The sequence below is a fragment of the Trachinotus anak genome, unplaced genomic scaffold, assembly GCF_046630095.1.
Source record: "Trachinotus anak isolate AG129_WGS33_773 ecotype Australia unplaced genomic scaffold, CSIRO_AGI_Tana_v1 ptg000010l, whole genome shotgun sequence".
Lineage (NCBI taxonomy): Eukaryota > Metazoa > Chordata > Actinopteri > Carangiformes > Carangidae > Trachinotus > Trachinotus anak.
Genome location: NW_027273861.1, coordinates 5,740,333 through 5,756,743, shown reverse-complemented (window position 1 = coordinate 5,756,743; position 16,411 = coordinate 5,740,333). Strand labels below are relative to the sequence as shown.

General features: G+C 39.9%; 1 protein-coding gene and 1 long non-coding RNA gene across 5 annotated transcripts in view; one reads left to right on the top strand and one right to left on the bottom strand.

The window, feature by feature from the left end:
• Window positions 1-16,411, top strand: part of lpp (LIM domain containing preferred translocation partner in lipoma) — a 153,328-nt gene that overhangs the window by 125,155 nt on the left and 11,762 nt on the right. For all 4 annotated transcript variants that reach the window (XM_071487149.1, XM_071487147.1, XM_071487150.1 and 1 more), the window contains one exon: window positions 2,127-2,296. In XM_071487149.1, coding sequence (XP_071343250.1) covers window positions 2,127-2,296 — 170 coding nt within the window. The remainder of the gene's footprint in view (window positions 1-2,126; window positions 2,297-16,411) is intronic.
• LOC139626706 (uncharacterized) lies at window positions 11,311-15,125 on the bottom strand. The gene is made up of 2 exons (XR_011692388.1): window positions 11,724-15,125; window positions 11,311-11,549 (listed from the first exon to the last, which is right to left on the bottom strand). It is a non-coding gene; the product is annotated as an uncharacterized lncRNA (long non-coding RNA).

Here is a 16,411-nt window from a genome sequence, read left to right as displayed (position 1 = left end):
GCAAGCATCAGATACTCTATCTCCCCCGGTTAGTGTCTCGCCTCTGTCTGTAACACGCTTGAACCGCTCCGTTCAGAACATACAGAGTGTCAATCATCGCCCAAATCAGCCTTTAGATGAAGCAAAAAATGAAAAGGGAACAAAAAATGATCCATAGAACTGAACTTGAATTAATTAAATATACTATATCATACTTCCTCAGAGAGATTACATCTGTCCTCAGATGTGTAAAAAATAAAACATTCTCAGATATCTTTTAAACCCTATTATTGTAAGATACCAGTAATTAAATTGACAGTGTTATTAATTGGGTTGAAGATAACTTGCATTGAGTCGAGGACATCTTAAACTCAATTAAAGATATCTCCAACTCAATTAAAGATATCCAAATGCCATGTCCCACAATATGCAATCAGCCTCTTTCTGGCGCAATAGTATCAGTTCACTTGTGCCCCTTTTACAAAGACTTAGTTGTTCTTCTAAAGTTTTCTTTTTATCATTTAAAGCTTGACTTTTTGAAATAGATGTCACACTTTGGTGATGTCTATAGCCTTTTTAATGTGGCATAATTATAGTATTTAATCCTTCCTTATCCTGTGTTTGAAATAGAAATGAAGATTAGACACTTCTGACATCAGGAAATGAGGCATTTAAAGGGAGAGTTCATCATTTTCTAGACAAGGTAGTGTGAGTTGGTGCACGCACAACAGTTCGGTCTGTGGATCCTGTGGTCAAGCAGTCTGAGCGAGATAGACAGCAACCAGTCAGACAGGGGTGATGAATAATCAGGGGAGAAAGGAGAAGTATTTAACACTCAGAATAACACAAAAAAGTCAGTATCCTCACCATAAGCCACAAGAGTTAAACTTGTTATTCTATTATTTCTGATTCTAATAATACATCAGTCAACAGAAAGTTGAAAACAACAATTTTGATAATCAATCAGACATTGATCATTTATAAAGAAAGCAAGTTTCTGCTTCTCAAATATGAACATTTCCTGCTTTAATTTTCTTTATTTAATTCTAAATTTGGGTTTTGGACTGCTGGATCAAATGTTTTTTTTTAATGAACTAAATTTTCCTTAAAGGTCCCATATTGTATAAAGGTGTCTTTTTTGATTATAGATCAGGTCTAGGTTCTATATTAATATTGTGAAAGTATCAGAGCTTCAGTCCACAGAGAAATGCACACAGCCTGTATTCAGGAACTGAGCCTAAAAACCAGCCGTCAGGACTTCTGGACCTTTGTGATGTCACAACAAAGCTGCTGTATTTTTATTCATTCACTCAGAAAACAGTAAACAAAAAACAGGACCAATCTGTTGTAACTAAGGCTCCAGAGAGAAGCCAGAGAGAGGAGATATTAAACTACACTGATCTGTTCTTAAAACCACAAATAGATCTTCTGATGAACACTTCAATTAAAACACTGGAAAAGTGTTAAATATATAAAATAATAAAATACTGAATAATTAAACAACACTACAGGTTTATGTTATGGCCACCAGTTTTAATTACTTCAAGCATCTTTCCATCATTGTCATAACAGATGGCTCCAAGTAAACCATACCTTACTCGGCTGATGGTTACTGAAAAAGAAAGTGGAAATCAGAGCAGTAGTGATTTCAAAACATTTAGTTGTTGCAGCTATGAACAAAACACACCAGTCAAACAAATCTAAAGTTGACCCAGAGTTTGTTTGTAAATTCACTGAAGCTGTTGGTTTATTTTTTTAGAGATGTGTTAGAAATACATACATGTGCACTGTGTATATCTGTTGACAAGGCCCATTTCCTCTGACCTGGTTGGGTTTGAGCTGTTGTGTATCCCTGTGGTCCTAAAAGTGTTGCGGAAGATTTGTTGCACTGTAGGATGCTTCTCATCAGGTCTAGCTGTTTATTATCACTGGAGCATCTGCCAGTGCATGCAAATAGAGTCACACTTTACAGACCTTCCTCACAATAATTTACATGATTGGATGATTTGTCTGGACCTCTGCAATATTTTCAGCGAGTGGAATGTGACTGTTGGTTTCCTGATAGATGCTATCTGACCTTAAATATCTGTGGATTTATAGTGGATCTGGGCTCAGCCTCCCTCTCCCCCTCCTCCTCCTCTCCCCAGGGCGCTGTGCCAGCTGTGGAGAGAATGTGGTGGGTGAAGGCACCGGCTGCACTGCCATGGACCAGGTCTTCCATGTTGACTGCTTCATCTGCATGACCTGCAGCACCAAGCTGCGTGGCAAGCCCTTCTACGCTGTGGAGAAGAAGGCGTACTGTGAGCCTTGCTATATTGTAAGTAACCTCTGCCCTTTCAAATCCACCTGCGTCACCACCATGTTTAAACTCACTCTGGTTATTTATATGTCCATGGGGGCGGGCACGTTAGTTCCTCTGTGCCTGGGATGTTCATATATTTTTTACTTCAGGCAACCACATTTCATTTCATCAAAGCCCAGCAGGGTGCCAGGCTCACCACACACATCTTCATTCCCTCTTGTGTGTCTTTTTTGTTTTTGGTCACTCAGTGAAACTGTTGTTAGTAATTTGTTCTCCTGAAAGTACAGTCATTTCTTCCAGTTACACAACTTTAAATAAGAGGTAGGAGTATGTAGACATGAGAATACAATACGATGCTGGAATTAACAAAGTTGGTCTTGTTACGTGTTCAGTGTTGTGTGTCTTTGAATGTGTCAGCAGACTAACAAATATTATTAGCTCATCAATGGCAGGTGCAAGCCAGCTCGCTAACTGCGAACTGCTGTGGTCAAATTAATTTTGTATATATAATATATCTAAACAATGGATCAGACAACTGAGTGTAACGTTAAAGGAGTTGGTCATAGTAATGAACCCACAGAAAGTCATTACAGAACTCTGCAGTTTCAGTCAGCTTTACTTTTTAGTGTCTCTGAGCTCATTGTTTTGGTTTTACAGGCTGCAGTTTTACTGTGTTGTTTTATTCCCCCACTCCAGCAGTAGTGGGCAGCTGTTTCCAGTGAAAAACCTACTGCTAGCTGCCCAACAGTAAGTGCCAGATTCGATGTGGCAAAGAGATAAACTTGGCAGTTAGCTGATGAACATAGTGGAGCATTTAGCAGCTACATGGTTGGCTATTACTCTCAGAAGTTGGTGGAGTGAATACTGGACTGAAACACAAAATCATAATGTAGATGTATGTCTTCTGGATGTGACAGCTGGTTGCTAACACCTTAGCCATATCAACTTTGTGATAGTAAGGTGCGAGTAAATGTCTTTTCTAGTCTTATCAACTACTCAAATCCATTCACACACAATTTCATCATAGACATTTTTGTGCTCTTTTAACCATATTTACACACCAGTGACACAAAGGGGGCAGTCTGACATTCGGTTCCTTGCACAAGGGCACTTCTAAATGACTGGAGGACCTGGGAATTGAACCAATTAGCCACAGTTAGTTAGTTAGTGTTGTGTTTACAGCTGTCCACAGGTGATCAAAAACATCAATTCAAGTTCATCCAATATTTTGGACACTTGAAATGTTGCCTGTTGTTGACTGTGACATCAAAGCCAAATGTTAAGAGCTGTTTTGAAATGAATTATCAGAATCAGATTTTACCTTTGTTGTGTTTGCTACTCACCTCTAACTTTTTGTAGCCCAAGACTATATTTATAGACTTGTCATATGTTCTCCCAGAATAATGATATCAGAGAAGTGTTCATTGATTTTCTTTTAATGGGGGATCTCCAGATAACTCTTCCTTGGTGAATTAGATCATCATTATAAGAACTATGTTTTCACAAGAGCTGATGCACAGCTATCTGGAGTTACAGCTGATGAGCAGTCAGATATGGTTTAAACGCACTTGATTTATTAAATTGGTGTCAAAATCATGTTAGAATATAACATGGTGATAATTCTCTGTGTGGATTAGATAAAGCAGAAGATTTTTCGCTTCAGTTTTTTTCCTTCTATTCGTTGTTTGTTTTTTTGTCTTTTCTAAAATCTATGAAATTGCAACCAAACAAAAGAAGTTACTGATGTTATTATTGTGTTTGTCTGATTCCATCTTACAAAACTGATGACTGATTTTCTGTCACTATGTTGTGCAACACACATGAAAGTATTTCCTGGCATAATATTGTCAGGAAAGACACATCATCTTACAAGACCACAAGGAAATCATTTTGCAGAAGTGTGTCCCTTGTGTATTTTCTTTAGAATATTGTTCACTGCTGGAAATGACAGGCAACCATTTCTTATTGTCAGCAATATCATGCATAAGTTTGAAGGTCATTCCTGGAAGCTGAGGCAGGAAGAAGCTGTGCAATGTGTTGAGCCATTACAATGGAAATTCTGGGAAATAGCTTTTAACTTTCACTTTTGTCTTCATTTTGAAATAAGGGATTTATTCAATTGGATTCAGTTTGCACAATGTTTAAAACTTGTATGAGGCAGAGGAAATGCGATAACTAAGACCCATGATGTAAAAACTAGATTTTTCCGTAAAGGTCCCATATTGTATAAAATGAGATGTCCATATCTTTTTTTTTTGATTACAAAGCAGGTCTAGGTTCTTTATTAATACTGTGAAAGTATCAGAGCCTCAGTCCACAGAGAAATGCACACAGCCTGTATTCAGAAACTGAGCCTTAAAACCAGCCGTCAGGACTTCTGGAAATTTGTGATGTCACAACAAAGCAGTCACTCCTCTCAGCCATGCCCCAAGCCCCGCCCACCTGGACCCACCATCCAACCTTACAGGATTTGATTTTCTGAGTGTTTACCTGGAATCTGCTTTTTTTTTCAATCACTCCGAAAATCAGAAGAGAGGCTAAGATCCTCTCTTCTCATTGGTTCACTGTCCCATTGTAACTAGAGCTCCAAAGAGAAGCCTGAGAGAAGAAATGTAAAGCTACACTGAGATGGTTTTGGTTCTTTAAAACCACAAATATATTTTCCTATGGATATCAACACTTCAAATAAAACTCTGGAAAAGTGTAAAATATGGGACCTTTAATATCTTTAGTCTTTACCTGCAGCTTGCAGTTAAACACCAGGGTTTTTTCCCCAGGCCTCCTGAGACAGATGGAAGCCACACTAAAAGAAAAGTTGTCAGGTAGTTATTTGCTGAGGAAACACAAATGTTCCACTTCCAGATTGTAGAAAAGAGAGTTTTAACGAGAAATAATTGGGCTTGTACAAGCATCAGTGTGGCTTGTAGCTCACTAGTTAATGAGGAGGTTAAAGCTTTGTTTTTGGTAGATGAAGGATAAAGCCTCTTGATGACCAGGGCAGCTCAAATAATAACAAGTTGTCGTAAAGAAATTAATTAGAGCACACTCTGATATGGTTGATTCCTCTGGCACAACCCATTAACACACACATACAATCTCTTCACATCACTTGCAGGAAATGGCTCGATGTGCAGTACTACCAGTAAAGTCTCAAAGCTGAGCTACATGACATTTAAACCAGTGGCAGGCCATCTCTTAAATCATCCCTTTTCAGAGGCACTCACTGTGATTGTAGTTGTCTTGTCTGGAAGTTCTCCAACTCTGATACATGCGCTAAAGAGGAATGGGATAATTTAAGAACTTTATTTATGCATTTCATCAGCATAAATGTTCTTCTGGCACAAGATCAAAAGGATGGGGGAAATCTGAATTTCTTAATGAAAGTAATTTCTTCTTCTTTTATTCCCATCCTCAGGGTCATACGCCTCTGTACGATTAGAAAATGAACGTGAGAGTTGAGTCTCAGAAGAGAAATGTCATATCACAGAGAGGAAGACGAAAACTTCAAGTTAGCCTCCAAGTTAGTCAGTCTAGGAATCTCTAAGAGCAAAACGAACATTAATGGTACACTGTCAATGTGTTTTTGACTTTGGATTGTCCCTCACCAACCTGCCACCTTATATCTGCAGCTTATTAAACCCATTGTAGTCCAGTGTTTTTAGTATTGCACTTCCATGAGGTTGGAGGAGCCATAAGAGACAGATTTAAAGAATTGAACTGAATCATATTAGTTTAGTTAGTAAAATCTTGTTATTTTGCTTCAATGTTGACTTTTCCTAGTTTAACATTTTGGGAGATTTATTCAAATTATTCAAGAGTAAGATGAGAACATTGGTGCCATTTTCATGTCTACATGCTAAATATTAAGCTGGAGTCTGCAGCTAGTTAGCTAAGCTAGGCATAAAGACTAGAAGCAGGGGGAAACAGCTAGCTCTGTCGAAACCTGGGGGTAAAAATTGCAACCATCAAAATTAAAGCAGGAGAGCCTGAGAAATCCTGACTTTTGTCATTCTTTGTAAATCTGTATTTACAGATAAAGAAGGTAAGATAAGGAGTCAAAAGTACATTTATAAAAACTACACAACAGACATATGTTAGTATTTTCATACTACATGTTATGTACTCTAAGGGTGAAATAAATTTCTATCACCCTGTGGCAGTGTATTACATTTGATGAGGAATACCTTACAGGTATAACAGGTGCCTGAGGAAACTTACTGTTTGTACAACATTATGCAAAAAACTAGTTAATCCCTTTGCCAGGAATTGTAGGAATACATTTTCCACGCCACGGTGATTGCCATCCAATAAAGTTTTCTGCTGTATATCTGAGTGGGCGATCAGCATCCCCTTTATCTAGGCTGGGACTTTACATATTCTGTGGAACAGCACTGGTTTTTGTATCTGCAAGATCCATCTCTTCCGCTGGGTGATTTGCCTCATTCAAACTGTTTGTCTAGATATTACTGATTCCTTTTAGTAATGTGCAGGAACTCACCCACATCTGTTATCGTCACTCGTGTACTTTCTGATTTTACGACCTGCTATCTCTCAGTGTAACCAACCTCAGTCACACCACTTGTCCACGAATTGCAGGGCAGCAATCAGCCTTTTGTCCTCTGCACTTCCGTGGCTTGTCCTCACAGAGGACTTATCGCTGCCTATTTGAATACACAGTGATGTTGATAAACTGTACAGACGCTCAATTAATGTCTCGTTTTGCATGGAGTCATTCGTAATCTTGTTAATGTAACATCGAGTCGCCATTGTTTTTCTTTTGTGTCTCAGCCTGAGGTGTCCCACAGCTTCCCCTGTTCCATGTTTGCACAGATAATAAGACTGAAAGTATGAGTGTGAGTGTAAACACCACCGGAGAGCCGTCCATCATCGTTACGGAGAGACAGGAGTTTGGAGTTTTAGTGCCACTAAGTGTTTTCCAAGAAGGAAAAATCCAATTCAAAGTATTTCTGACTGTTTTTTGCAGACTAGAACAAATTAATCTCAGGGCATCTGGAAATTCATAAAGCTGGATTGGAGAGAAACCCAGTGGGGCTGGATAATATAACAGATCATATCATAATATTACTGACTCAGTGTGTCCATATCACTAATATGATGGTATTTTGGACTTTTAGTGGTTCTATGTAGTATTCCAGTTACTCTATGGGTGGATGACAAAGTCTCAGAGTTTGGTTCAGTTTTTCAGTGCTTTAGTGTTAGTTCTGTGTCACTAGAACAGTTAAATAAGATCATAAAATGTGTCTATTAACTTTGCAAAGAATTTGACTTTTTGGGAAATATATTAGTTTGCTGTCTCGCCAGTGACAGGAAAAAAATTAAATATGATTTTTTTAACCATTTTGTCAACTGCATGTGGAGACCATGTGGAGAGCATTAGGTGCAGTAGTTTTCCAGTGCTTTCTCTGTCTCTCTCTCTCTCCCTCGCTCTCTGTCTCTCTCTCTCTGTCGCTCCCTCTCTCTCCCTCTCAGTGTTTAAAATTAGGAGCACCATGTAGCACAGATAATGCTAGTGAGGTAGCTGACACATAGGTGAGGTCAGGTGTAAGCTAACAGGCCGCAGACTCCAGATGAATATTTAGCATCCAGAAATGAGGGTGGTATCGATCTTCTCATCTAAGTCTCAGCAAGAAAGCAAATAAGCGTATTTCCTAAAATGTCAGACTGCTCCATATGATGATATTTACAGTATGTTTTTCATGTGTTAAACCAAAATCTGGGTTTGGTTCAAGTTTCAAACTAAATCTTTGAATGCATGTAAACTCAGCCACAGATTGCTTCCTTAATGTTAAGTTTGTTAAGAGGGTCAGTTGTCCTGCAGTTAAATACATATAAAGTTGTAGAAAGTTGAAGGTTTGAGGATTTTCTTTACATTATTGAAGGTTAGAGTCTCAGTCTAATCTTGCTGAGAGCCATGATATGAGATATCGTACATTTAGGAAGAGAAGTTCTGTCATTTGACAGACCAATAGTGCAATCAGTCAGTCTTGTGTTATGATCATGTCCAGGTATGTGGGTGAGTGTATTGACCTTTTGTTTGAATGCGTCACATTTTTTCTGCAACAGTTTCTTGTTAAGATTTTCATGAAACCAGACTCAGATTTTGAAACTGATTAGAGTCAGATTGTTTTCAACAAAATCCTTTTCGTGTACTCTGTATAGTGGCTTTCATTGTTAGTGGCAGGGTCCACCGGTCCACGCTGAATATGTACAAAAGACTCAAAAAAACATCTCATGTTTGTAATTTTACTTAATTGACATAATATTCACTCCCATCACACTGTGTCAGTGCAGTATTAAGTTACTGCTAATGCTAACTCAATATTTTCTACCACTGCCGGTCAAATTAAAAGCACTGAACAGTGGCTTTTACTGTAATGCAGTCACAAGAGGTGTAGTGAATCTTTCACATAGGTTCGCACTGACTGAGATCATTCATGAAAAATGTGTCGGACAAAACAAGACAAACAGTCAAGTTCTGCTTTTTAATGTTAACATTTTTATTTTTGTAAGGGAGTACTGAACTAGAAGGAGCAGTTGTAATTATTATGGGCTGCCTTCTTTATTAAAACAATGTCAGGTTTGGCTTCACCAAACAGTCTGCTGATGTGTGAAACTGTACTTAATGCCAATCAACCAGGACTGAAAATGTGAGGATTGTAAATTAAATGTGTTGACTCACGTCAGCTCATTTCTTACTATATTACTTAGACTACAACCAACTATGACCATATTTATAGACTGACTTCAGAACAATTTTCACATCCTCACATCATGTAGCAACTGAAGTCATTATGTTCCAGCAATCATTATACCTTCTGGAGAGTTCAAGCTGAAATGTTCTCAATTATAGTGGGATTATAAAAGTCACCACATCTATTTGAATTTGTAGTCTTAGAAATGAAGAGTAATTTCCTTTCTTCTTTCACTTCAGGAAGTCTTCCTCTAACCACGAGAGCATATTATTGAACAGAGCTGAGAGCAACAGGGGCTCTTCATCTATCTGATAGCTCAGCTGGTCTTTGAAGAAGTTCAGGCGCCATATTCAGTGTCACTGAGGTTAATTGCTTACACAGGGAACCATGCCCACTGTCCTTAAGTCCATTCTGAGTCGTCCGTATCTGCTTTGTTACTACAGTAGTTTCTTGCATATTTCTGCAGCTTTCCTTCTGCCAAGTTTTTGCCCAGTTCATTTATTTATCAATTTTAAAAAGACTCTTTCGCTGCCCTTTGCTTCAGGTTGTATGCTGGTAAACACATCCATTCACTCTGCATTACTGACACCAGTGAATGGTAAAAGGGTTGCAGACAATGCTCAGTTCCCTGTTAGAGGCAGAATCACATTCCCACCTTCCTGTTTATACTACCACTTCCTATGAATATAGATAACTAAAGTGCAGTACTGTAATGAGACTGATGTAAGTAACACAAGGTCACACCAGGAGCAGAGCTTCATATTTAAAGAGCAGTAATAAAAAGATAGGGATTTGCCCACATAAAAACCTTAATCTGTTTCTGCCTCTTTTGACAAAATGTCAGAGACCACCAAGGTCATGGACATCAGCTTGCTTGAATGTAATTGTGTTCATTATCTGGTGTTGTACCACAGCGCTGTTATTTAAAATAAATGGGCTTTGGTCTCATTGGTTTCACTCTCGGAAAGATTTTCCATTCTGCTGTTGAAAAGGAAGAACAGCTCACAGTAGTGCTGACCTGCCATTCACCAGCAAACGCTCATGATTGACTGAGGAGCTTTTACTCTCCGCGTCTGTTTGTCTGTCTTGGAAAGTAGAGACGTCGGCCTCCTTGGCCATCTCTTCATGGAGCCCTCTTAACAGCTTAACTATTGGGCTGCTTCTTTTTTGTTATTAGTTTTCATATGCAGACCCAGTTTTGCAGAACTAACGCTTAATATGAATTTCTAATATCAACTAGTACTGGTCTTGCAAGAAAGAAACTTTTCTGTGGGATTCACTTTAACAACTGTTGGACTGCATTTCAGAAGAACTCACACTGAAGAAATAAAATGATCTGATTGATAACTGCTGATCCTATGAAGTAACTGAAGGACAATTAGATTTTTTAATGTTTTTGTATTGTATTGTTTTTTAGCAATTTTTATCAGTTTTATAGGTATGATTTATAATTTACCACATTTCCACAAGCCATTAGGCAGTTTGTGACATTTTCAGACATGAGGGGAAAAGCATACTCTTTTGCTTTTCTTTCTTTTTTTGTCTGTACTTCTGCTGTAAGGGTGTAAGAGAAGTCTGGGACTTTTCTGACATTTTCCCTAATCGATTCATCTGGTGCATATGTTGATAATGAAATAATCATCTACAACCAGTGGATAAAAAGTTTAAAGGTCCCATATTTTACACTTTTCCTGTGTTTTATTTGAAGTGTCCATAAGAAGATATATTTGTGGTTTTAAGAACCAAAAACTATGTCAGTGTAGTTTTACATCTCCTCTCTCAGGCTTCTCTCTGGAGCTCTAGTATTAACAGGTCAGTGAGCCTGTTTTTTGTTTACTGTTTTCTGAGTGATTGAATAAAAATACAGCAGCTTTGTTGTGACATCACAAAGTTCCAGAAGTCCTGACGGCTCGTTTTAAGGCTCAGTTTCTGAATACAGGCAGGACTGAGGCTTTGATACTTTCACAGTCACATTAATATAGAACCTAGACCTTATTTATAATCAAAAAAGACAAATCTCACTTTATGCAATATGGGACCTTTAAATAAAGTTTTAAAGTAATGGATAAACAGGTGAAATAATAAGTAAAAGTAATGCATACATTTTTGACAGATCTGGCCTCTGCCTCTCCAAGTGGTCGCAAACCAACCTAAATACCAACAATTAAAAAACATATTGTAACAATATTCACTTTTTACAGTGTTACTTAACATCCACTTCAACTTCAATTGAAAAGGTGACGAGTGGTGTTGATAAAGTGGTATTTGTGCTCATGTGAGCAGCATTGTAAGTGTACAAAAGACAAAAAAAAAAGGTCAGGAACTACTGCTGTAGTTGTGTTTACTGAATTTCACAAGTGACTTCAAACGCACCATAATCACACAATCTAGATAGTAAAGGGAAGTTTCCGAGGGTGGCACAGCACCCAGAGGCGACAGGCATGGTGCCAGCTGTATTGGGGCTCCTGGTGATGGATGTCCTCCACAGCACATCATATCAGACTACTCTCCCATCTCATAATGGGATATCCCCAAGAACTCCCCTGAAGCTGCGGCTGTCATTGAGAGAGAGAACATACAATACAGCCGATCACAGAGGATGATCTCTCCTCTCACATCCAGTCACAGTGATAGAAAAAGTTCAACACACAAAACAGAAAGCTTATAATGTGGTTTCCCTGACAAGTAATATGGCTGTAATTAAAAATGACTGCACACCACCCACACACCTGTCACCCCTCTGTGATGGATATCCAGGTAGTCAGATCCAGAGGCTTGCAGCCAGTGTGGCGAGTTCAGGGCCCCCCCCATATCCTCGTCGCTGTGGCGCACCGTTGGCGGCTCTGCGTGTCTGCAAGTGGCTGCACAGCTGTTGCTCACGCTGGGAAAACAGCCACGCACATGCGGAGCGGCGACGGCAGGTATCCACCCACCCTGGTTTTACTTGTCGTCTGAAACACGCTCGTGAACACACAGAGACTCGCTTTCTGCTGACTTGGTCATCAAATATTCATGGCTGTCTGCATTAGCTTGCAGAGTTCTAATTGAGTTCTGTATATTCAGACGTGATTAACTCGGTCTAATTCCTCAAAGGAGTGAGCCAATTAGATAGCACTTGCATGAATAGGATTTCACATCTTAGTACGTCTCCAGACTTGCCAAGACAATTATATGTGTGTGTAATTGCGCTGTACAGTGGGTGTGAGCCCACTAAACTCAAGCAGGTCATTATTTCTTATTACTGACCCACTCTACAGGAAATACAGCTGTCCTATCCATTACAGGCAAGTAAATGAAAAGCACGAGTGTTGTTATTAGAATACACTGTTTGGACAAGAGACGAGAGAGTGAATGCAAACACCGGGCCCTCTAAACCTTCCTCATGTTTTTTGTCTAAGCACATTTTCTCCCCCCCAGGAACGAGCAGGAGAAAAATATCCGTGACCCAGTGCTGACCCACCACAATGTCACTCTAACTCATGGCATGAGAGAACTACTGCCGGGGTCTTTGTCAGTTTCTCTCTGTAACCAGAGCAGGAGACATTGCCCAAAGTCCAGAGGGGTCACATTCTGCTGCAGAGCTGAATTTAAGGCAGAGAGGCAGACAGGCAGGCCAGCCACTTTGCCTGAGCCGGAGAGAGAGATCAGGGCCCCCACTGCCACCTTTTATTCTTTAAAGAAAGGCCTGAGCAATGCATGAGCTGTGTGTCAGCCCTGTCCCTTCATGTTGGCTTAGGCATGACGTTATCACGCAGCTAAAATAAGAAATCTGCATGAACAAATACAGCAAGCACAGCTGAGTGTAATAGAGTGTATGAATATTTAAATCTCATTTGACGTTTGTTAGTTTGTCAAAACTTGTGTGAAACCTGCACAGGCAGAGCAACTGCTGGTGAGAGGGACGTCAGGCTGCTCATAAACTGTCCAGGCAGAGATGTAAAATAAATGTAAATAACAAATCGGGATAGGAAGCTCTGGCAGGATGCCACCACAATTCTGCACACGCTGGTCGTCCACGACGCCGTGTGAATTTATGACACAGACAGACTGAGCAGGGTGGACCTACACTCAGAGGAAGCAGGGCCCTTCCAGGTCAGAGACACCGAAACCTCGGCACACTCGTCCTGACTGACTGGCATGTACACACATGAGTGTCACAAACGCTCCGTCTGTGAATTATACAGCTGATAGTTTCAAGGTCACTGAGTGAGCAAACCATTAGGAGAATCACTTTCCACTGTGTGATACGCTCGCTCACACCCACATGTAAACAAACAAAAAAAACACACACAAACACACACACCTCAGTCATCTGCATTCAGGCAGCAGAAAAGATACGAGTGGGTGATTTACATAACGTGCTTATAAATGACAGGATTTAGTAAAGGAGTCAAGTCATGTTCATATTTCCTCATATGCTCACACTGAAGGCCTGATGCTCAGGAAGTGCACGCACAGATGGATGGAGTGAGGATGCCAGGCAGCGCCAGTCACTGGAAACCAATCACAGACATAAAAGAAATTTAAGTTGAAAATCAAGGGCTGGGGATGGGATCGTGTCCGGGGTCTCGGGTGAGGGGCGGACCTCAGGGAGGAGAAGCGGCAGGGGGCTGTTCACTTGTTAACCTTTGCGGAAATGAGGTGGGGGAGATGATCGCGATCACTGAAGCCAACCGGCTGAAAGGAAACTGAGGTGTCCACACACACGGTTACACACAGACTTCTCCACCTCTGCGGCCTGAGCAGACCATGGATCAGGGAAGGGCAGTGCTCCCACAATCCCTCGGCAAACGTGTGGAGATTTAAATGAGCTCCCAGCCTCCCACAGCACAAGCAGATTTCTGGCGTTTTCTTCTGGCCGAGACCTCCATGATTTGGCTGAAGAATGTGGAAAACAAGTTCTTTTTCTCCCTCTGTAACCCTGACCATGATAATACTATCTGCTGCTTTGTCAAAAGACATTTACAACTGCCTCAAGGTAGCTCCCACAATTTCTTAACTACCATCCATTCAATAGATTTGCTGCATCAGTTACAATAATCAGTTATTGCGAATCCACAATAATGATTCAGGGGCTGTAAACACAGCCATGAGGACAGTTTTTGCCAAATCTCCTTTTTGAATTTGAAGGAACCAAAGCTGGTGCCAAGTCAGCTGTGAGTGAGGTAACTCTGCTTCTTCCTCGTGAACATACTTCAAATACCAGGATATAAACTGAAGACTGATGAGAGTTTTTTAGATTCAGTGTTGACCTTTGCTTTCACAGTCAGGTGTGGAATGATTCAACTATAGTATGTGGAGCTGGAGTATGAACAAGGAGTTTTCTATAAATAAATAAATGGAAATAAGTAAAGCATCTCCTGTTTGTTTAAGGCATCGTGATGAAGTGCCGCGACGATCTTAAATATTCCTCTTGATGTTTAGCCAGTGGCAAGTGTTGCAGGAGTTTCACAATAAAAGACAATGTGTAGTACTTTTAGAGGATGGACAAAATATATTGAAGACCAAGCACAACCCAAAAAATAGTACGATAATAAATACTACCCAAAAAACTTTGATGATCTTTTGAGAGATTGACAGATTGAGCCCACTCTCACATCTGTCCAGTAGATATGAACAAGCTGCAGCCAGTTGATGGGTAGTTGATGGTTTACCCACACTCAGTAAACACAGACCTGTTTCATATCAGCACAGCATATCTGTTTTATTACAACCTATTTCTGTTTGTAAAGTCATGTTTATCATATGTTAAATCATTCACAGATTTTTGAAAAAAATTGCAAAAGTTTTGATGCAAACTATGAAAGGAAAAACTTGAGCTTTCTTTAGGGGCACAGCTTTAAAGGACTGGATCTGGGCCACAGCCGGCTACTTGCCTACCACTGTACTGTGGGCCCAAAAACAAAAAGGATTCATCTGCAGGCTGCAATACTTACAGATACTCCCATTCAGAGTTACGCCCACTCAGAGTTACGCCCCTCTCTTGCAGTCTACAGGTAGACCCCTCTCCCAAAAACACAGAGATGTGAGAAAGGCTGCATGGGGTTTTTTGGCATATGAAAGCAAGTTTCATAGGAGTGATTGGGTACCAGTATCCAGTTCTCCTCAATACATCCTCAGTTTAGTTGACAGTGCCATCAATGTTCTCACCTAAGAAACCACAGAAACTGTCCCTTTAAAGCCACAGTTCATGATGTCAGATCAGACTGTATGATATTGTTACATTAGTCTTGTTGTCCCGCGCAGTAACTTTCTCACGTTCCCCTAGTCTCACCTCACTATGAGTCATGGTTCCTTCATCTCTTTCAGTTCCCATTTCTTTTTTGCTTTTATTTTATAGCACTTCCTGTTGAATAATAAGACACCTGAGTGCATAATTATAGTTTGGTAGGTAAAATGATTTTTCTATGTCCTGTCTGATTGACCCATATTAAGCCATAAAAGGGAGACAGGCTGCTTGTCAAGGAACATTAAGTCAGCAGACACCTTCCCTCAGGAAGTAGGAGGGTCAGTGAGTTGACTCATAGTTCGCGACCAAGTCAGTGTCTCTTCTCCACTGTGGAGGAAACCAAACACTGCAGCAGCACTCAGATCTGTCCTCTAACAAGCTCTTGTTAGACAACGCTGAGCTACCTTCAGTAGGGTGTAGTTAATTCACACAGCATGGCCTGGCACCGACCAGCACATTCTGTGAGGGTCCGGGCACAAACACATACACACACGCAGACACACACAGAGAAACAGATCATCTGTAAATCTGGCCCACTCCAGGTTCAGCGTGCCAGGTCATAAATTGCGTGCAGTCTCACTGAACTCCAGCCTGCCTCCTGCCAGCCACGTGAAAAAAAAAAACAAAAAACAGAACAGATAAGTATAAAATTTGTGTTGATTCAGTCACAGGAGATGGTAAACAGATTAAACTTAGCAATATGCCACAGCTGATTTCCAGCTGTTTGTTTCATCTGCAAACATGGAAAATACATCTTTGTTCCAGCATTGTTTTACCTGTAGCTGTGTTTTGGATCAGACAATATAAACTCAATTATTTGTCGTATTTTGATTGAGGATGAAAAGGAGCACTTTTATTTATATTACCCCTAATATACCCCCTGTGTCTATTTGATTTCTGATACATGGTTTAAATCAATTTTGAAACACAAACATTTGACGGTTCCAGCTTCCATGCATGAGGATTTCTAGTTTTTATGTCTTTCATTATAATAAACTGAACATACTGGAGTTTATGATTGTTAGTAAAACAATAAAAGGTTATCTGAAGAGGCCACTATGGGCTTTATACACTATTTAATGATATTGTATAGATCAAACAACTTGACGATTAATTGAGGACATTATCTTCAGATGAATTAGTAAAATAATCCTTAGTTGTGACACTGATTTTTTATCATGTCATTTA